The sequence below is a fragment of the Oncorhynchus tshawytscha genome, linkage group LG13 (genome assembly GCF_018296145.1).
Source record: "Oncorhynchus tshawytscha isolate Ot180627B linkage group LG13, Otsh_v2.0, whole genome shotgun sequence".
In the NCBI taxonomy this organism is placed as follows: domain Eukaryota; kingdom Metazoa; phylum Chordata; class Actinopteri; order Salmoniformes; family Salmonidae; genus Oncorhynchus; species Oncorhynchus tshawytscha.
Window position 1 is genome coordinate 28,816,987 of NC_056441.1, and position 22,646 is coordinate 28,839,632.

Below are 22,646 nucleotides of genomic sequence, written 5' to 3' on the forward strand. Positions count from 1 at the left end.
CCCTGTCTCTCCTGTCTCCCATGTGTCTCTCCTGTCTCCCATGTGTCTCTCCCCTCTTCCACGTGTTTATCCTCTCTCTTCTCCTCCTCTCCTTCTTCCCTCTTCCCCCCAGGGGAGTTTCTACGTCCCCAGTGAGAACTGTTTACAGAGAGCTCACACATGGCATGGTAGACTCTGTCGCCTCCTACTGGTGGTACACAGAGGCCTACGTTCCTACTACACCACGGTGATGAAGGAGATACCACAGCTGGACCAGGTGGACATAGGTGAGGCAACAACATGTTACAATAGCATTTCCTCATTATGTCTATTGTGGCAATCAATCAAGTCAATCATTTATTGTTCAATTGTATTTTTTGAATATTTTTGTTTTTACAGTGGGTTTACTTCATACGGTGTAAGACTGAGTAGAGCGGCGCTTTGCTGTAATAATCTCTTTCTCTTGTCTTTCTCTCCACAGACGAGCTTCCTGTGGAAGAAACACTAAATCTGCTCAGAACAGAATTACAGGTAGGTGGGTGTATGAGACATACAGTACTGATTAAAACCACGATCAGTTTCCACATTTATATTAGCTATGTTCTCTTTCCTCTCCAATGTTCGACTAATATTTCCATAAAACAATTCCATTATTAAAGTGTTTTACTTTATCAACATACAGGTAACTGCCAAATAAAGGAGACACCAACACAATAGAGCATCTTAATAGGGTGCATCTCCACAAGCCAGAACAGCTTCAATGCACCTCGGCATACATTCTACACATGTCTGGAACTCTATTGGAGGGATGCCACACCATTCTTCAATGAGAAATTACCCAATTTGGTGTTTTGTAGATGGTGGTAGGAAACACTGTCACAGGCCCCACTCTAGAATCGCCAACAAGTGTTCAATTGAGTTGAGATCTGGTGACTGAGACGGCCATGGCATATGGTTTACATCGTTTTCATAATAATCAAACCATTCAGTGACCACTCGTGCCCTGTGGAGGGGGGCATTGTCATCCTATGAGGGCATAGCCACGCCAGCCAAAATAATGGCCCGCCAATAATTTTTATACATGACCTTAAACATGATGGGATATTAATTGTTGAATGAACTCAGGAACCACATCTGTATGGAAGCACCTGCTTTGAATATACTTATCTATTCATTCAAGTGTTTCCATTATTTTGGCAGTTACCTGTACTTTTACTATATACAGTATCTAAGATAGCATAAATTAATTGAGCATATAAAGAGATACTATCTGTATCCACTCTCTCCTCCATTAGAAGGCAGCAGAACATATCAGTAGACCTGACACAGCTCTGCTCTACCTAACCTGCCCTTTGACCTCTAACCAGCCTCTAACCCCTATTACCAGCACCACACGCTGACCCTAACCCTCGTCTGTCTCCTCTCTCCTTTCCTTCTCTAGCTGCAGGAGGGGCATGAGAAAGTAGCAGAACAGATCTGTAGAGACCTGACCCAACTCTGCTCCCAACTGTCGGCCCTGTGGACACGCTTCCTGGAGGCTGCCGTTCCCAACACACATATCCTGTCCCACCTGGCCCAGGAACACCACACACTCAGGGTGAGCCCTAACCCCTGACCTCCAACCCCTGACCTCCTCAGGAACATCACACACCCCCCATACATTCTATCTAATCTATTTTAAAGCCGAGGTCTTGAACTCTCCAAAGCCCACTATTCTGATTAGGTTTTGTGTGTCAGATTGAGTAAGAGAATTACCGCCAGGTAAAATTTACCAACTTAGTCCCTATAGACCTCTATGCCTTGAATAGACATTATATCTGAGAATCCCAAATGTAATTTCCATCTAATCATTGGAATGATTCATATTAATGTAAACTGTCTCTCACAGCGTTCGTTTCAGATCTCCTGTCTGTCTGTCTGTCTGTCTGTCTGTCTGTCTGTCTGTCTGTCTGTCTGTCTGTCTGTCTGTCTGTCTGTCTGTCTGTCTGTCTGTCTGTCTGTCCTGCCTGCCTGCCTGCCTGCCTGCCTGTCTGTCTGCCTGCCTGCCTGCCTGTCTGTCTGTCTGTCTGTCTGTCTGTCTGTCTGTCTGTCTGTCTGCCTGCCTGCCTGCCTGCCTGCCCTGCCTGTCTGTCTGTCTGTCTGTCTGCTGCCTGCCTGCCTGCCTGCCTGTCTGTCTGCCTGCCTGCCTGTCTGTCTGTCTGTCTGTCTGTCTGTCTGTCTGTCTGTCTGTCTGTCTGCCTCCTGCCTGCCTGCCTGTCTGCCTGTCTGTCTGTCTGTCTGTGCTGCCTGTCTGTCTGTCTGTCTGTCTGTCTGTCTGAAACTGAATTTGAAACTGTTCAAATAAATTACATTTGCAAAATGCCAGAAGTCAAACATAATTGAACACTTTATTTAACATGAATTATTTAACATATTTATGGTTCATAAATATAACTGCCAAAGTAAAGAACACACCGACATAAAGTGTCTTAATAGGGTGTTGAGCCACCAGAAACCGCCAGAACAGCTTCAATGCACCTCGGCATAGATTCTACAAGTGTCTGGAACTCTATTGGAGGGATGCCACACCATTCAACCTTTCAACTGGGTTGAGATCTGGGGCCTCATTTATAACCGTTCAGTAAATTTCACACTAAATATCTGTGCCATTTCTAAAAATGATTTGTAGTCTAAAAATATTTTGATTTATAAACTTGACATATGCCATACATGGCATGTTTCCCATTATAAATCAGACCTGTCGCAAAACTTTGCCCGTATTCTGCAAGATGGAAAAGTAGGTAACGACCCACACTTCTATGCAAAGGATGAATTGTTGTTCAATATTTTGTTTACCAATCGAGTATTGTGTTTCTATGTCCTGCCTTGGTATAGGCTCTGAGATTAAATAGGCTTATGATGTCACGCTCCTATCGCACAGCAAACCTGTAGCCTATGCATACTGTCAAATATTTTACATGAATTACTGGTCTATTTACTGTGTTGGCAGAATGTACGTTTTTTTTTGTAGTAATTTTTACTGTATTTGGCAAAGGACTGTGACAGTTTCTGAAAGAGAGAACATTTGAATTCAACAATGTTTTGCAACAACTTTTTGCCCAAACTGAACATGCTGTCAACGCTACTAAAAACAAATTACAGTGGGCTACATACAGTAGTAGCATACAGTGCCTTCGGAAAGTATTCAGACCCCTTGACTTTTTCCACAATTTGTTACGTTACAGCTTTATTCTAAAATGTATTAAATTGTTTTTCCCCCTCAATAATCTACACACAATACCCCATAATGACAAATCAAAAACACGTTTTTAGAAATGTTTGCAAACTCTAGAGCACTGTCAGAGTGACCATCGGGTTCTTGGTCACCTCCCTGACCAAGGGCCTTCTCCCCCAATTGCGGGCGGCCAGCTCTAGGAAGTGTCTTGGTGCTTCCAAACGTTTTTCATTTAAGAATAACGAAGGCCACTGTTCTTGGGGACCTTCAATGCTACATAATTTTTTTGGTACCCTTTGCCAGATCTGTGCCTCGACACAATCCTGTCTCGGAGCTCTACGGCCTATTCCTTCGACATCGTGGCTTGGTTTTTGCTCTGACACGCACTGTCAACTGTGGGACCTAATCTAGACAGATCTGTGCCTTTCCAAATCATGTCCAAACAATTTAATATACCACAGGTGGACTCCAATCAATTTGTAGAAACATCTGAAGGATGATCAATGGAAACAGGATGCTCCTGAGCACAATTTCGAGTCTCATAGCCAAGGGTCAGAATACTTATGTAAATAAGGTATTTATTTGCAATTTTTTTTACACATTTGCAAATATTTCTCAAAACCTTTTTTCGCTTTGTCATTATTAGGTATTGTGTGTAGATTGCTGAGGAACAAATAAATAATTGAATCCATTTTAGAATAAGGCTGTAACGTAACAAAATGTGGACAAAAGGGGTCTGAATACCTCCCGGAATGCACTGTACATACTTCATAGTAAAAGAGCAACTGTTTTGATGTTCACCTAATTAAAATGATCTGTAGGCTATAAACCGCACTGCTCATGGGATCACATACAGCCAAACTTGAAATGCATAGCCTATCTATTTAAATAGGCCCAGTTAAATTAGAGATGCGCATGGTGATGTGTCGTCTGGTACCATCAGTAATGTGAACCCATCACAGCTACGAAAGGTGAGGAATTTATTCTGCAATGGTTTTAAAAAAATGACAGAAATAGGATTCCTATGTCTAATTATTTTACATTCCAACTAAAGGAAATAGGCTACATCGTGTTATTATGATTATTTGATCAATAAGCCTGTCATCATATCCCCCACAAAATACCTGCTTGCAATACAATACTTCAACCACTATAAGATGTACGTACGCATGGTCTGAAGTTTGCGTGGAGGAAAGGAAATTGTCACGTTAAGTTCAATTTTTATAAACGCTAACTTATGCTGGAAAACCGGCACAAGCACACCTTGGGATATATTTTCTAAGTACGCACGGTTTATAAATGAGGCCCCTTGTGACTGAGATACAGATACACACACACACACACACACACACACACACACACACACACTCACACACACACACACACACACACACACACACACACACACACACACCCACACACACACACACACACACTCACACACACACACACACACACACACACTCACACACTCACACACACATCCGTTAAACCTCCTATACTCCTTTTGAGAACCCCACCTGCGTAGAAGCACCTGCTTTTCAAAATACATCGTCTCGCTCATTTACTCAAGTGTTTCCTTTATTTTGGCAGTTACCTATATTTGAACCATTTTTACACTATTAACTTTTACACCATTTTTACACTATTAACTTTTACACCATTTTTACACTATTAACTTTCACACCATTTTGAAGATCAAATCGTTGCCTTTCATGCATACAGTACTAACTCTGTAGGTTTCTCAGTGAGAAAATGAAGGTGGTTCTCCTTTGTATTTTGTGCTGGTGTCAGGTCAGGCGGTTTTCAGAGGCATACTTCTTCACAGAACACCCCAAAGAGACATCCCTGACATTTCAAGAGGACCTGTGAGTATTGGCATGATGTAGTTTTGTCACTCTGTTTTACACAAAATGTTATGTTAATGCTTCACCTGAGATTTCATTCTATGAATGGAGGAAATGTAAGTTCAATGTGTTCGAGTCGTTATGATAGATAGCAAAAAGTCCTCTTCTTCTTCTTTCTCCTCTTAACATCGTCTTCTTCCTCTATCTTCTTTCTCCTGGTTAAAGGATCAACAGACACGGTCAGATAGCTGTGGAGGTGCGTAGCTCCAACTACCTGACCAGGATGCCACCGTTACCTGTAGAATGCCTGGACATTGACGGAGACTGGAACAGCCTGCCTATCATCTTCGAAGATAGATATGTAGAGTCTCCACGGACAGGTGAGTTGACTAAGTCCGGGATTTCATTCAACAGCGATGTACATTTAAAGGCATTTTCCTCTACATTCGCAGAGATCATAATCGCTGATGGCTCAACAAGAATTCACCTTTAAGTAGTGCATAGGTTGTTAATCTGTTTTAGTTTGAATCCTGGCCTGAGTCAGCTTTTATTTGTGCTAACAATACTCTTCTATCTGTTTCAGATTCCTACTTTTCAAGTAGTGTAGATAAGCCTAATTCAAACATCTAGTATTAGCGTAAGACCTAACATTTTTATCCATCTTTCCTTCTAGATTGGGGATCATATATACCAACACCTATGTCCACCAGTGAGCAGGCCATCCCCGACCCTCCTGTCACTGATGCCAACAATAGCCCTCCTCCCCTGGACCGGCTCACCAGCTCACCAGCAATACCAACCCAGGAACCTAAAGACAGTGAGGACTGCATGGACCTGTCTACACACGGGTCTCTCATAGGAGAGCAGAGCACCAGCATTATTACTGACAAGATAGGAGAGACATCAGACCCAGACAAGGCAGACACAGACCAGGGAGAACCAGACCAGGGAGAGCCAGTCCAGCCAGGGGATCCAGAGGAGCAGGCCAAGGCAGAGGAGATATCAGAGGAGAGCCCTGGTTTAGGCCTGAGAATAACCAGAGTCAGGCCCACTGATGTGGATCCATTCAGAGGAGAGGCAGTGCTAATGATCTCCTCCAACCACAAACAGTGTACGGACCCACAACATACCTCTAACCGTGAAGACACAACTTGGAAAGACTTGGAGAACCATCAAGACATCATCACACAGAGATACCAGAACATTATCAGTACAGGAATTGACTTGGATGTAGAACAGAATGACATTGCTATGGACGACGACAGCAAGTATGTTCCTCTGAGCCGTCTAACCACTTACCCTCAGGCTCCACTCAAAGATCATCCCCTCACGCATCCTCTACCTACGGACCTGAGGAGAGAGCTGGCCCACCGAGGGGTGGTGGGGGTCGGGGGCCCCAAGATAATGAACCGCTCCCCCTCCATCATCTCTGACTCAGGCATCGAGAGTGAGCCCAGCTCGATGGCCTGGCTCCTGGACGCTCACCGGACTGGAGGAGGGCGCCCTCTGGAGGAGATAATGGTACTGCAGCGCCTGGAGAGGAGACACCCAGCCCACCGCAGCTCCCTGGAGGGCCTGCAGACAGAGAGTGGAGCCAGTGGGGGCAGCCTGCCCGGCGGAAGGGGTGGCAGTATGGGTATCCAGGCCTCCCTCACCTCCATCTCGTCCCTGCCCTACGAGGACGACGAGGAACAGAGGTACCAGCAACAGCTCAGTAAACTGACCAAGTCTGTCTCAGCTCCTCAGATCTCCAGCCCTGAGGACACAGAAGAGGACCAGGGAGGAGCGGAGGCGGAGGTAGACACGGAGAGCGAGGGGACCAGCGGGTACCAGGACCAGGAGGTGGGATGCTCCTCCATCTCCACTGCTCCCACCCATGTAATGACTGGGGACTTGATTAGACACCAGGAGTCCTTATCCAGGGGAAACTACTCCTCTCTAGAGGACATCCATGAGGGAGAGCTGCCTGAGGTTGGTCTGTTTGACTGGGTAGCTGCGCCCTCACCACCCCAGCATGTGACCAGAGCTCATATGGAGAGTTGTCATGTTCTTAAAGAAACTCTTAGATCTAATGAATCTGCTTTGCCAGTGGCCCTGTCAGACACTCAGGACATGAAAGCAGTGTTAAGTGGCATTAGTCGAGTACCGGAAGTCTTGCTGTTCCAACAGTATGTTGAATGCCATGATGATGTGAAGGATCCAGCTGTAGTCAGTCAGATGGAGGATAAGAAACATCACAGAGGAGATAGCCGTGGTGTCCCAAACTCAGTGGACCCAGGTCCCTGTGAAGTAGACTTCGTCCCCTGTAGCTGTGAGACAAAACCCTGTGAACATGACAGCGTTGTGCTGGTGGATGATGTGGAGGATAATCCAGTCAGGAATGACTGTCAGAGTCTCCATCAGATTGGGTTGAATGACCTTGTTGACCAGGACCTACTGGATCATCATCATACTCCCTGCCAGAGCCTCCATCGGGTCGGGCTGCGTGACCTAGTGGTGGTCTCACAGAGGAAGAGCCTCCATGACCCCAGGCCTATCCCCTCTATCCCCAACCACACAGAGAGACCCATCCACCTCATAGGCCTTACTGTCAATGATAGGGCCAAGTCTGATGACCTCATAGGGCTCCCGGCCAACGAGCGAGAGCAGCTGGATCTCAACGGTCAGACCAAGCCGGCTAAGATTCCCAGTAGCTCGGAGTCAGGTTCAGGCTCGGGGTCAACCTCAGGATCAGGCCTGTCCTTTATGAACAGGAAGGTGGTGGAGGTGGTGAATATGTCTGTGTCCTGTGCTCCGACCTGTCTTCCCTTCTCCTCCGTCCTCCGGGACTCACCGTCCATTAGCGGCATCTCCACTCGACAAGCCACATCTCCCATTACCCATCAGCCCATGGGGTCCTTCGGCATCATCTCCTCATCCTCGTCCAACTCCCTGGGGCCAGACGACGACACAAACAAGAGGATGATGCAGTGAGTTGTTTTTTCTTTCTAGTTTTTGAATGAGACGGAAGTCAGATGTTTGCTCTTTGACCTCTTTGATGATGAGTTCTTGTGAGTGTGTGATTTCCCATAATGATGCTGTTGTTATTTCCAACAATGATTCCACCTCTGACCATCACTTGTCCCCTCTGCCCACACTGTTTTCCAGTTTCTACAGGTCCAAAGAGGATCTGGTGAAAGACCTGGTGTTCCAGGCAACCCTGTACAGTGACCTCCCTCACCTGGCCTCCGACCTGCCCTATTTCCCCCCTGAGGAGGAGGATGAGGAGTTTGAGGATGGCATACACCTGGTTGTCTGTGTCCACGGCCTTGATGGTGAGACAATCAATCAATCAATCAATCAATCAATCAATCAAGCAATCAATTAAATCAACCAAATCAACCAATTACCTGATCCACCTGATTGTATATGTCCATGGCCTGGATGGTAAAACAGCATACAATGTTGTCCAGTGCTAGGACAATGCAACTTTACTCAAAACAACTGAACAGTCCAGAATATCATTTGGGTCCCCCCTCTATGCTTACATACAGATCAGGGGCCAGCAGTTTGAAGGTGTATTGTTTTATTGTGTCCTCCTAGGGAACAGTGCAGACCTTCGCCTGGTGAAGACCTTCATAGAGCTGGGTTTACCAGGGTCCAGACTGGACTTCCTCATGTCTGAGAGGAACCAGGTAAAATACAGAATATTCTGTCTGCACATTAATACAATAAACATAGATTTTTGTAAATCGATAATCCTGTGAATATGCTTTAAATTTTAGCTACTTATACCAGAGCACCCTTGTTAAATAGGTATTTGAATCTTTATAGGATTTCCTGGTTAAATAAATGTAAAAATATGTTGGTTGTTTTCCTCTCACTTGGCTGCAGACGGACACGTTTGCAGATTTTGACACCATGACGGACAGGCTAATAGACGAGATCATCCAGCACATTCAGCTGTACAACCTCACCGTCGGACGAATAAGGTCAGTATCCTAACCACTACACAACATTAAGGTCACGTCTCCTAACCACCACACAACCTTAAGGTCAGTTCTAACTATCACACATGTATTTTGTGAGATAGTAAAATAGAACTTCTACAATCAAGACAGGAGATCCATATTGCTTCAGAAGATAATAAACAATGTTTCTTGTTGTACATTTTTTCTCAACTTGTTTTTTTATTACTTTCGAGCACTTCAAGCTATATTACAGAGTAGCCAGCTAACTACCAGTGACAGGTGGCCTAGTGGTTAGAGTGTTGGACCAGTAACCGAAAGGTTGCTGGATCGAATTCCTGAGCTGAATAGGTAAAAATCTGTCGTTCTGCCCCTGAGCAAGGCAGTTAACCCACTGTTCCCGGGGTGCCGTGGATGTCTGTTATGGCAGCCCCCTGCACCGCTCTGATCCAGAGAGGTTTAGTTGAATGCATTCAGTTGTACAACAATGTATCCATTTGTAGCCATGGATTGTGCATCTTCTGTTGTTTAACTAAGTCGCTAGCTGGTTGATGCTTTCCTTTTGTAACAAGGGCAGATGAAAGCAACATCCACCTCCACAAATTCTGTTTGCATTGATAACCATACTGAACGAAGCTGTTTAGGGACCTCACGGGCACCCTTAACTTAATTCACCTAATTTCATGGGGGAATTCACATTATTAAAATGTTTTGTGCAACTGACTTAAAGTTTTTTTTTTAAGTTAAGGAAACTAAGGAAAGAGATGAGGGGAAAATTAACTTAAGGTGTTTTATGCAACTGGGCCCATTGCCTTAACTACCACACAACAATTAATGCAGTTCCAACTACCACACAAAATTAAGGTCTGTGTCCTAACCCTCACACAACATTAAGGTAATTTCTAACTACCACACAACATTGTCAGTATTCTAACTACCACACAACATTAATGTCAGTATTCTAACTACCACATAACATTAATGTCAGTGTCCTAACCACAACACAACATTACGGTCCGTTCTTCCTACCACACAACATTAATGTCAGTATTCTAACTACCACATAACATAAAGACACAGGTACAGTAATAGGAGGCAATGGAGAAACAAAACAGCCCATTTGCCACTAGATGGCAGGATATGAATACATTATGATATTCACTGGGAATTGCATTCAATTGCATCCTCCTCACGTCCTCTCTCCTCGTCACCTTCTTAAAACCCATTGTATGAGAAAGGCAGAGGTTCCTACTCCTCCAATTAGTTTTGAGAAGGAGACGAGGAGAAAGCACACTAGGAGTATGCGTCCTCTCTCCTCCGTCTTCTCTCGCCTCCTTTTGAAATAGGTCAAAGGAGAGTCTGCGAGGAAAGTGAACGTGGATGAAATGAGACGGCCGTCATTAGGCAAAGCATGTTTATAGGGGTGGATCCCCAAATAAATGTGTAAAGTGATCAAACAAATGAAGTTAGTTGTGCAAGACATGTTATAGACGAAAAAATGAGTTGTTTTTAAACATGTGCATGTTTCTTTGTCCTCTGACATGAAAGCTGATTCAAAGGGGTTGTGGCAGATTTAAAAGCTCTTCCACCTTAGGATACACATGAGTATCCTCGATGAAAGGTGGCTATCGAGAAGTGGAGGACACTTTTGTTTGCCTACTAATGAATTGACACACTCCTCGACCACTTATCGGTTTCCGGGGCACGGAGGAGAGGACAGAGGACGGACTTTTGCCCAAATGAGAAAACCCCCCTATCTCAGTTCAATCCTCAACCCTATCAAACTGATTGCCAGTTAGAGCAGAGGAGGCTGGTGGGAGGAGCAATAGGAGTACGGGCTCATTGTAATGGCTGCAATGGAAGAAATGGAACGGGGTCAACCGGTTTCCATATGTTTAATGTATTTCATATCGTTCCATTTATTCCATTCCAGCCATTACAATGAGCCCGTCCTCCTATAGCTCCTCCCACCAGCCCCCTCTGAGTTAGAGGTTTTAATAACCCAGTAATGGGGGATATTCCCATGCACTTTCAACCACTTAGCATTGTCTTTGATGTGAAGAACTGAAACATATTTCTCTCTGCAGCAGAACACTAATGGATCCAAATCAAGTACAGTGATTCATCATGTACAATAATTGCCCTAAATATGCCAATTTTCCTATCTGAGTTTCCGTGTGTGCTATTTAAGTATGCATTCTTTTCAACATAGTTTATACTCTGGAGAAATGTGACTAAAGACATGGTGTGCCACAGTAGCAGCTGTCTCTCTCCTCATCACCTCTACTATATTTAGTGTTAGAGGAAACAGATGAGGTGGTTTGTAGCTGGTGTTAAGGGATGCTGCCCAGTACTGTGATGACGGTGATACTACTGTAATTAGCAGATGAGAACTTAACATCTAAGGAAATCTAACGCCCCATGGACTACTGGGGTAAAGCAGCTAATTACTATCTTAGCCATTAAGACGTCAAGACGTCACCTTGCTTTGGAGGACGCTTATTTGGACATTAATCATCTCTATGAAGTTAAAAACATAAAGATCTATTTTCTTGACAAAACTCAAGGGGCTAGATTGGGATGAGCTACCCTCGTCCTGAACACGTTGATAGAGTAAATAGCAGGGGGCCAAGGAATTGGAGGCACTTCTTGCTGTGCATAGTTTCTATTCTATAATAAGAAACTGTGCAGTCAGTCTTGGCAGTCTTTTCATTTGATCATTCTTTAGGTCTAACGAGACCTGGGCAGCAGCAGAGTAATGTATTTATCTGTTCTGTTTGTCTGTTTTGTTTCTGTTCTGTTTGTCGGTTCTGTTTGTCTCCTTTTTCCGACCCTCAGTTTCATCGGTCACTCTTTGGGGAACGTGATTATCCGGTCGGTGCTGACAAGGCCTCGGTTCCGCTGCTACCTGGTCAAGCTGCACACCTTCCTGTCTCTGTCTGGACCACACCTGGGAACGCTGTACAACAACAGCACGCTGGTCAGCACAGGTGAGGTAGGGAGGGAGGTCGGGTCAGCATACTTACCTACTTACTTAGGTCTTTGTAATCCTTGCAAAACATAGGGCATCGTTGACTTAGCATGGAGAATAGAAACAGTGCAGACTGTATATACTGTATTACCCCAAAGACTGTTTCTGATTCTGGTTTTGTCTCCTCAGCAGCTTCCTACCAGTCTGTATTAACTGTACTGTATTTAGCTCTGCCCTGAGATCATCCCAGGGTTGTCTTCAATGGGGGATGTGTGTGTCTTTTATTCAGATGGTTGAATCAGGTCTCTGGCTGTCTGTGGTTGTTTTAGATCTGTAGGGGATGTCTGTGGTTGTTACAGGTCTGTGGCTGATGTCTGTGGTTGTTTTAGATCTCTAGGTGATGTCTGTGGTTGTTTTAGGTCTGTGGTTGTTACAGGTCTGTGGCTGATGTCTGTGGTTGTTTTAGATCTCTAGGTGATGTCTGTGGTTGTTTTAGATCTCTAGGTGATGTCTGTGGTTGTTTTAGATCTCTAGGTGATGTCTGTGGTTGATGTAGGTATGTGGCTGATGTCTGTGGTTGTTACAGGTCTGTGGCTGATGCAGAAGCTGAAGAAATCTGGATCGTTGCTGCAGCTCACCTGCAGAGATCACACCGATCCTCGGAAAACCTTCCTCTATCTTCTCAGTCAGAAACCAGGTAGGTACTGCTATAATGTAGGAGGAACTACACTGTAAGAGCACAATGAGCTCAAATATTCATTAAAATGTTGTTCATCTTGTCTTTTTTTCCTCTTTTCCTTTCCATATGTAATTTGGCTAACACACAGACTCCTCTAGCTAGCTAGCTCTGTTCTGGGAAGCACCCCCACTGTGTGAGATGAACAAAGCATCCGTTTGTCAAAGACTCCAAGTACATAACCCAGAAAAACACTTTTTTTCTTCTAGCTGTGCCGGGCTGACAAAATGATCCAAACCCTGTCATTTGAAACTCAGTAGTGCACTCTTTTAAGAGCACAGTGACAGGAGACACGAGAAATAACACAGCTTCATCAGTCGAGGGCTGTCAAACAATGATGATGGCACCAAGTAATATAGAAATATAACCCACAAACACTTTCTGTCTCTCTATTTCTGTCTCTCTGTCTACGCCCTCTGTTTGTCTGGTTTCTCAGGGCTCCAGTTCTTCAAGAATGTGGTGTTGGTGGCATCGCCTCAGGACCGATATGTTCCCTTCCACTCTGCAAGGATAGAGATGTGCAGGACTGCACTCAAAGACAGGACCACAGGTTAGCACCACTCACTGCAGCTCCTATGTTCCTATTAAAAAGACCAGATGCCTGCATTCTCCACCAAATACATCTAAGAATCATGGTTTGCATAGTAAACAATCGTCATCACGTACTGTACCTTTGCCTCTGTTGATGTGCGTGTTTCTGTCTCCATATTCAAGGTCCAGTGTACACAGAGATGATCAACAACCTACTCCAGCCGTTGGTGGGGGCTAAGGACTGTTGTCTGATTCGCCAGAATGTGTTCCACGCCCTGCCCAACACCGCCAACACTCTGATTGGCCGAGCCGCTCATATCGCTGTGCTCGACTCTGAACTCTTCTTGGAGAAGTTCTTCCTGGTCGCAGGGCTCAACTACTTCAAATAGAACTTAAAACTACTTCAAATAGTACTTCAAACTACTTTAAAGGGATACGTCAGGATTTTCGACAATGAAGCCCTTTAGCTATTTCCCCAGAGTTAGATGAATTTGTGGATTCCATTTTTAGGTCTCTGTTTGCAGTTTGAAGGAAGTTGCTAACTAGCAGGAGCGCAATTGCAAACTAGCGTTAGGGCAATGACTGGAAGTATATGGAAACTGCTAGCCTGCTAGTTGATACAGCAGACTTCCAGTCAATGGGCTGACTCTAGTTAGCATTGGCTCGCAAAACTACCTCTGACTTCCTTCATACTGGATGCATTGACATAAAAATGGTATCCACTAGTTCATCTGACTCTGGGGAAGTAAATAAAATGCTTAATTGACAAAATCCTGAAGTATCCCTTTTAAATAGAGGCTCAAATATTTAAAAAAGTAGAACCACTACTTCAAATTGAGCTGTAGCTCTAGAGAAACTGGCTCAGAGAGGCTCTAGGTGTATATGAAGATCTCTTTGTTGTGGTTAACAGGATAGGAGGATTTGGTGAGAGAAAGGGGGTTGCACCATGACTATGTACAGTGTATATTTAAAGTATGTATACCTATGTTACCCCTGTTGTCAAAGAGGTGGTCATAAGCTCTATACATCCCATCCATATTAACAGCCGTATACAAGTATGTCAAGTGAAACAACTGACGTGGTGCATCGTGTGGCTCATACTGGTGTTGTATAGGCCTTATGAACCCCTTCATCCCTTACCCCTCAGTATAATGTACAACTAATGTTCATCCCAAAGCGCTACCAAATCAAGAACATTTCATTTTGGTATGTATCCTGACCTGAAGTGGCTGGTCTGAATGAATCACTGGACGAAGGATCTACGAATCACTGGACGAAGGATCTACGAATCACTGGACGAAGGATCTACGAATCACTGGACGAAGGATCTACGAATCACTGGACGAAGAATCTACGAATCACTGGACGAAGGAGTACATGTATGCATTTGTTTAAAAAACGAAGGAGATAGTTGTTTGGAATTTCACTCCGTAATTGTAAATGTTATAATACACGTATCAAACTCCACATAGAACTGTGGTGATGTTATATTGTACAAATGTTTCTTTTTACGAAAATTATTTATATATCATTTTAAATTATGTATTTTAAATTATACCATTTCCGTACGTTTGTCAGACTATGACCATTGTGTTGTGGATTTTATATCATACAATTTCAACACATAACATGAAGGCCAAATCAAGAGGTGAACCTTCTATACATACAATGCCAGAAAAAGGTGGTCTATATATTTCTTGTATACGTTTATATGCAGTATATTACATATCTAAAAAAGTGTATGTTTGTTGAAAGCATTTGTGTGTCCATCAAACTGCTGAGTTGAGTTGAAGGCTTATCAACCTTGTAATGCCTTTGTGTTATTTAAAATAAGGTATATCCCAACTTCCTTCATAAGCTATTATGTACCTTCTACCGACTGTAGTGATCCTATTGAGATATGAGTATTACTACTACTACTGAGATATGAGTATTCCTATACTGAGATATGAGTATTCCTATACTGAGATATGAGTATTACTATACTGAGATATGAGTATTACTATACTGAGATATGAGTATTACTGCGACTGAGTCCATTGTGTAATTTATCTTGGTTGATTAATATTTTAAATAGATTTGAAATACAGAATCATGAAGTATGAATCACTATGGCTCATATCCCTTGGAAATGACCTATAGATCTCTCTCTGATTTCTCATACTGTACGTGCGCTGCTTTTAGAGTTAGATTTTGTATGCATTGAACCTTTAATGTCGCTACCTTGTCTGTGCCAGGAACAGTATAATAAGGAGGGAGTCACCCTGCATCCCAGAACAGTGTCTCTACTATGGGCACTTACTAGTAGGTACTATGCTTCTGTCCATCGAGATTAAATGAATGTTTACATTTTCATGTACCGACACAGACCTGTAGTTATTCTTTGCACTGGTTTGACTGACAAGTACACTTTATGCTGGACGTTTACAGCAAGTAGACCTACAGATACACTTGCTTGACGAAGTCCTTGCACTCCAACATTGTCCTTAGTGTATGGCTGTTTCAATTGATATTGTGCATACTCCATTCTCCGCTCGCGGGTCAGCTTTCAAAGATGTGTCCATGCAGCTAGCGGCAAGCGACAAAGCTTGACCTTACTCGTCTCCTATTGTAATGTCCCATCTCCTGGTGCTCTGCTGTCACTGTCATTAAGCCCTTCCCTAGTGTCCTTGTAGTGCAAAAGTTGACATCTCCAAGTCGTCTCCTGCGGCTGCTCTGTTTGCTGCAGTGCTGACTGGTAAGCAGAGTGTCACTGGGATTGACTTTAATTAAATGGCTTCCGTTAAGACGTACGCACACACACACACACACACACACACACACACACACACACACACACACACACACACACACACACACACACACACACACACACACACACACACACACACACACACACACAGCAATAGAAAGGGGGCTGGGTTGTTCCCGTCAGGACAATGAGGGAATGGCTGGTTGTGAAACCTCTACAGAAGCTGTGTCGGCAGTCTGGTAGAGCTAGCAGGCTTCACGCATAATTTCCTTCTGACATCCCTCTTGCCTGTTTGCTTTTACCCCCAAAAGGGCCATGATCTGTTTGTCTAAAGGGCCATGATCTGTTTGTCCAAAAGGCCATGAACTGTTTGTCCAAAGGGCCATGATCTGTTTGTCCAAAGGGCCATGATCTGTTTGTCCAAAAGGCCATGAACTGTTTGTCTAAAGGGCCATGATCTGTTTGTCCAAAGGGCCATGATCTGTTTGTCCAAAGGGCCATGATCTGTTTGTCCAAAAGGCCATGAACTGTTTGTCCAAAGGGCCATGACCTGTTTGTCCAAAAGGCCATGATCTGTTTGTCCAAAGGGCCATGATCTGTTTGTCCAAAGGGCCATGATCTGATTGTCCAAAGGGCAACGATCTGTTTGTCCAAAGGGCCACATATTTCGTGAATTAAAGATTTGAGTTTTCATGCTCTCCAAGGGCAGGTGTGGATTGGGATTTTAATATTCATGCTTTACAGGTTGTGTGGTTTAATTCATTGACATGTCATACTAGTTTTTTGTGAGCTTCTGTGTTTTCCCTGAAGGTACATAATACAGTAGCTGTAGGCCTACATGGACTTTATGCCTTATGTTTCTTTGGTTTAGGAAAACATTCTGATGGGAAAAAACTTGCCTGCTTCACACAGTCAGAGAGGGCTGCTGTTCTGGTGCTGTTATGAAGAGAAACACTTCCCAATTCAAATGATTTAAAACATTCATATTTTTCTTTCTTCTTGTTCACTCCTACAGAAGACATGACTTACCTCTGTCAGCAAAGCAACCCCTGATATGTTGACTGAACTTTTTCTATTTCATTTGATTATTATTTGTCATTGGGAGAGTGAATCGTCCTTTGTTACACTGTGTGTGTGTGTGTGTGTGTGTGTGTGTGTGTGTGTGTGTGTGTGTGTGTGTGTGTGTGTGTGTGTGTGTGTGTGTGTGTATGTGAGTGTCACAGGAGGTTGGTGGCACTTTAATTGGGGAGGACGGGCTCATAGTAACGGCTGGAATGGCATACATGGTATGGTATCGAGCACCATTCCGTTCACTCCATTCCAGCAAAAATGATTTGTCGTCCTCCTCTCAGCAGCCTCCTGTAGTGTGTGTGTGTGTGTGTGTGTGTGTGTGTGTGTGTGTGTGTGTACGCGCGTGTGTCCTCTATGTGTGCTTTTGCATAAAATGCTCCAAGGCAGCTTTGTGACATGTTTGTGTAGTGGTTTTATTTATTATCATCGTCTGTCTGCTGAGGATTATGACCCATTTCCAGCTGTTTGGTGTGAATGTTCCATAAAAACATTTGACTTGTGAGTGATATCGTATTTATTTATTTAATCAAGTATTTTATTTTTTGCTAACAATATAATAGAACCTAATCTGTGCCAATAATACTAATCTAATATTTTTCTAAGTTTGCTTACTGTATGTGTTCCTTAGTAGCTTGTGCCCATGTAAAAAATATACATACATATATATATCAGAACATTATGATAAACAATATCAACATTACATTATAATTAAAAAAAGTATGTTTCTTTATGCAATTGTGGAGCTTGCCTTCTTTGTTCTCAGCTAAAGAAACTCATTGTAAATGCAATATGTCTGTATTAAGCTTAGTACAGGTGACTACAGCCATCAGAGAACAAAGCCTTATAGCATAAAGGATGAAGGATGGGACTAAAAACAAACAAAAAGATAACTATTGTAAAATATACTGTGTCTGTAAAACAAATATAGTACTGTATGTACTGTATAAGTTGGAAGTAGAAGCCTAAGTGTTGTCGTTCATTAGTTTACTCCAATTAGGGGAGGGTTTCAGGGTTAGGGGAAAATATTAAAGGAAAATCTATGTATTTGATATATATATTTACAAAAAAACATGGGGGATAGGAAATTATGCAGACAATTACATTGATGGTAGTCACAATCTACCTTCAATATTATAGCTGATCTACCCCCTAAAAAAAGGCTAGTACCATATGGTTGTGCAGTTTAATAGGACTGTATCCCACAAAATACTCCTTAACTGAACCCTCTGAAAACCATGCATTTTCTGTATGATATTTACTAACCTTACCAATACATAAAAAACTATGATCTCACTCATCTTTCTAATTTTATGTTGCGCAGTACAGTACAATATAACACAAGTTGCAATACTATAACGTACAGTTGAAGTCGGAAGTTTACATGCACTTAGGTTGGAGTTATTAAACCAAATTTTTCAATCACACTACAAATTTCGTGTTAACAGACTATAGTTTTGGCAAGTCGGTTAGGACATCTACTTTGTGCATGACACAAGTCATTTTTCCAACAATTGTTTACAGACAGATTATGTCACTTCTAATTCACTGTATCACAAGTCCAGTGGGTCTGAAGTTCACATACACTAACAGCTTGGAAAACTCCAGAAAAAGTCATGGCTTTAGAAGCTTCTCATAGGCTAATTTACATAATTTGAGTCAATTGGAGGTGTACCTGTGGATGTATTTCAAGACCAACCTTCAAACTCAGTGCCACTTTGCTTGACATGATGGGAAAATCAAAAGAAATCAGCCAAGACCTCAGAAAATGGTAGACCTTCACTAGTCTGGTTCATCCTTGGGAGCAATTTCCAAATGCCTGAAGGTACCACGTTCATCTCTACAAACAATAATACGCAAGTATAAACACCATGCGACCACACAGCCGTCATACCGCTCAGAAAGGAGACATGTTCTGTCTCCTAGAGATGAACGTACTTTGGTGAGAGAAGTGCAAATCAATCTTAGAATAACAGCAAAGGACATTGTGAAAAGGCTGGAGGAAACAGGTACAAAGTATCTCTATCCACAGTAAAATGAGTCCAATATCGACATAACCTGAAAGGCCGCTCAGCAAGGAAGAAGCCACTGCTCCAAAACCGCCATAAAAAAGCCAGACTACGGTTTGCAACTGCACATGGGGACAAAGATCGTACTTTTTGGAGAAATGTTCTCTGGTCTGATGAAACAAAAATTGAACTGTTTGGCCATAATGACCATCGTTACGTTTGGAGGAAAAAGGGTGACGCTTGCAAGCCGAAGAACACCATCCCAACCATGAAGCACGGGGGTGGCAGCATCAGGTTGTGGGGGTGCTTTGCTGCAGGAGGGACTGGTGCACTTCACAAAATAGATGGCATCATGAGGACAAGAAATTACATGGATATATTGAAGCAACATCTCAAGACATCAGTTAAACTTAAAGCTTGCTCGCAAATTAGTCTTCCAATTGAACAATGACCCCAAGCATACTTCCAAAGTTGTGGCAAAAAATGTCTTAAGGACAACAAAGTCAAGGTATTGGAATGGCCATCACAAAGCCTTGACCTCAATCCTATTGAAGATTTGTGGCCAGAACTGAAAAAGTGTGTGAGCAAGGAGGCCTACGAATCTGACTCAGTTACACCAGCTCTGTCAGGAGGAATGGGCCAACTTATTGTGGGAAGCTTGTGGAAGGCTACCTGAAACGTTTGACCCAAGTTAAACAATTTAAAGGCAATGCTACCAAATATTAATAGAGTGTTTGTAAACTTCTGACCCACTGGGAATGTGATGAAAGAAATAAAAGCGGAAATAAATCATTCTCTTTACTATTATTCTGACATTTCACCTTCTTAAAATAAAGTGGTGATCCTAACTGACCTAAAATAAGGTATTTTTTACTAGGATTGAATGTCAGGAATTGTGAAAAACTGAGTTTAAATGTATTCGGCTAAGGTGTATGTAAACGTACGACTTCAACTGCAGATAACTAGTCATAGTGTGCAACACATTCCACTATTCTCCCTTCGAGGGCAAACATCTGTTTGCTAAGTCGGTAAGTGCAAGTAGCCTTACAGAGAGCTGAACATGTCTAATAGATTTGACTCAAAGGGCATGAAAGTCATTCCACCTGCTCAGTGAGGCTGCTGCTGATTGGTCCTGTACCGTCCACCTGGGCAGGCCTCTACAGGTCACCACCGTACAGGGGGACAATGTTCTACACCACTGCACAGAGAAAATCTCTCTTTCTATCTCTCTCCCCCTCTATCTCTACCCCTTTCATAATTACTGACCACACACAATGGAATCAATTTCTCAGTTTCATCCCATTGTTTTAAAGATTGGTCTCTCTGTTCAGAGGTTATAGGTGGTATGTGTCAGAATATGAATCATGAAAAAGATCATATGAAGAAACATCGGCTGTACTATAGATAGATGTGTCAAATCCACTGCAAACAAGCAGAAGGAAATGATTATCTGTCATATTTTTTTTTTTTAAATGAGATTTATTGAATTAAAACATGATGGGTTGTAGTGCCAGCAAGCACACCACTTTTATCAACATTTATGTCTGAATATAATGTTTCTTTTCTAAATATGATATAAATCTATCAAACCATTGACATTGTGATGGACAACCTAGGTGGTATTTTCTAGCCTGGGTGCCAGTCTGTTTCTGCTCTCCTTATGGAATTGTCTTGCCAAATGTTTAGCTTGACAATGGCATTGACAATGGTCAAAAGCACAAACAGATCTGGGACCAGGCTAGGTATTTTCTAGGCTACAGTACAATATATTTCTGTGGATGCATTATAATCTCTGCATCTACTTGTTACAGAGCAGATGGTTATACTGGTTTCTACCCGGTTACAGAACTGGTGGGTCTACTGGTTTCTACCCAGTTACAGAGCTGATGGGTCTACTGGTTTCTACCCGGTTACAGAACTGGTGGGTCTACTGGTTTCTACCCGGTTACAGAGCTGGTGGGTCTACTGGTTTCTACCCAGTTACAGAGATGCTGGATCTACTGGTTTCTACCCAGTTACAGAGCTGGTGGGTCTACTGGGTTCTACCAAGTTACAGAGCTGATGGTTCTACTGGTTTCTACCTGGTTACAGAGCTGGTGGGTCTACTGGTTTCTACCCAGTTACAGAGCTGATGGGTCTACTGGTTTCTACCCAGTTACAGAGCTGATGGTTCTACTGGTTTCTACCCAGTTACAGAGCTGGTGGGTCTACTGGTTTCTACCCGGTTACAGAGCTGGTGGGTCTACTGGTTTCTACCCAGTTACAGAGATGGTGGATCTACTGGTTTCTACCCGGTTACAGAGGTGGTGTGTCGTGACATGGTGCGGGTCTCTACTGTGAACCTATAGTGTGGTCTCTGCTGAAGTTATGTCCTGCAGGGGTAGTCAAGCGTTCACTATGAGCATGTGGAGTTCAGTTCACCACCATATGAGAACAAACAGTGGCTAGACGGATCAGGAGTGACCTGACCTTGTGTGGCCTACACACCACCACAAAATTAACAGATATACTGTATCTGTTGTTGGGGAAGCTAATCTAAAAATATAGTTTACCAAGCTACCAATTACTCACACTGGAAGATGTTAAAATACAGTACAGCTACCGCTTGTTTAACTAAAGTTACTTTGAAAAAGTAGTACACTGATCAAAACTACCTCGTCAGAATCTGAAATGTCAAGTTAAGAAACATGCCTACAGGAACACATCAAATGTTCACAGTGAAGTGAGCTCTTTGTAACATCCAGAGACTGAGTGTGTCGGGTTAGCCCGGTGGTCAGGGAGAGAAAAAAACAAGGGTGTAGTTATTGTACTAATAATTGAGTACTTTTTTTGTGTGCAAAAATGTTATGGGCAGTTCAGGTTGTTAGCTACACCAGTACATGGGAAAAAACAAATTATGTACTGAAAACACTACAATGCTAGTCCAAAAATGTAGTTCTATTACTAGTTGAATTTACATGTAATGGAACTACTCGCCAACACTGTTGTAGAGTTAAGCATGGTTTAGTCAGACCCCCTCAAATCAAAGCCATGATCATTTCACCAAATAAAGCTGTTGCAGAACTCGGATGCCAGTTAACAAGCGTCTTCATAGATGTTAGAACAGTTTATGCTGTCTCGATTCTCTATAGGTTTCGTCTCCAGAATCTGCTCTCTCAGTCCAACCAACATCCTTAACTCTGGGAGCAATATGGTTAACCACAGACACATACCCTTTTCTGACACAACGACATAGGCCTACTGCTGTAGCCCTACGCCACAGGAGGTTGGTGGCACCTTAATTGGGGAGGAAGGGCTCAGAGTAATGGCTGGAACGGAATCAATGCAACGGTAACAAATTAATCAACGACATGGTTTCCATGTGGTTGATACCATTCCATTCTCTCCATTCAAGCCATTTTTATGAGCCGTCCTCCCCTCAGCAGCCTCCTGTGGGCTACACACAGCCACCCCATTCCAGTTACCAATCCAATTTTCCGTCATGGAAATATCTGTTATAATCAGACTCTCCAGAAGATGGCATTACCCTCCTCTATTCTTGGTGTTTAGAAGGTTGTGAGGCAGCGTGATAGGCAGCTTGAAATGACTTTGG

General features: G+C 43.1%; 1 protein-coding gene across 1 annotated transcript in view; it reads left to right on the top strand.

Moving 5' to 3' along the window:
* Positions 1–13,940, top strand: part of LOC112264642 (protein FAM135B-like) — a 79,210-nt gene extending 65,270 nt beyond the window's left edge. The window contains exons 8-20 of the mRNA XM_024441385.2: positions 113–266; positions 461–510; positions 1,421–1,576; positions 4,988–5,061; positions 5,266–5,420; positions 5,714–8,009; positions 8,188–8,354; positions 8,623–8,714; positions 8,914–9,011; positions 11,826–11,977; positions 12,545–12,655; positions 13,131–13,244; positions 13,409–13,940. Of these exons, the coding sequence (XP_024297153.2) occupies positions 113–266; positions 461–510; positions 1,421–1,576; positions 4,988–5,061; positions 5,266–5,420; positions 5,714–8,009; positions 8,188–8,354; positions 8,623–8,714; positions 8,914–9,011; positions 11,826–11,977; positions 12,545–12,655; positions 13,131–13,244; positions 13,409–13,614 (3,825 nt within the window). The 3' untranslated portion in view covers positions 13,615–13,940. The remainder of the gene's footprint in view (positions 1–112; positions 267–460; positions 511–1,420; positions 1,577–4,987; positions 5,062–5,265; positions 5,421–5,713; positions 8,010–8,187; positions 8,355–8,622; positions 8,715–8,913; positions 9,012–11,825; positions 11,978–12,544; positions 12,656–13,130; positions 13,245–13,408) is intronic.
* Positions 13,941–22,646: the final 8,706 nt, after the last annotated feature.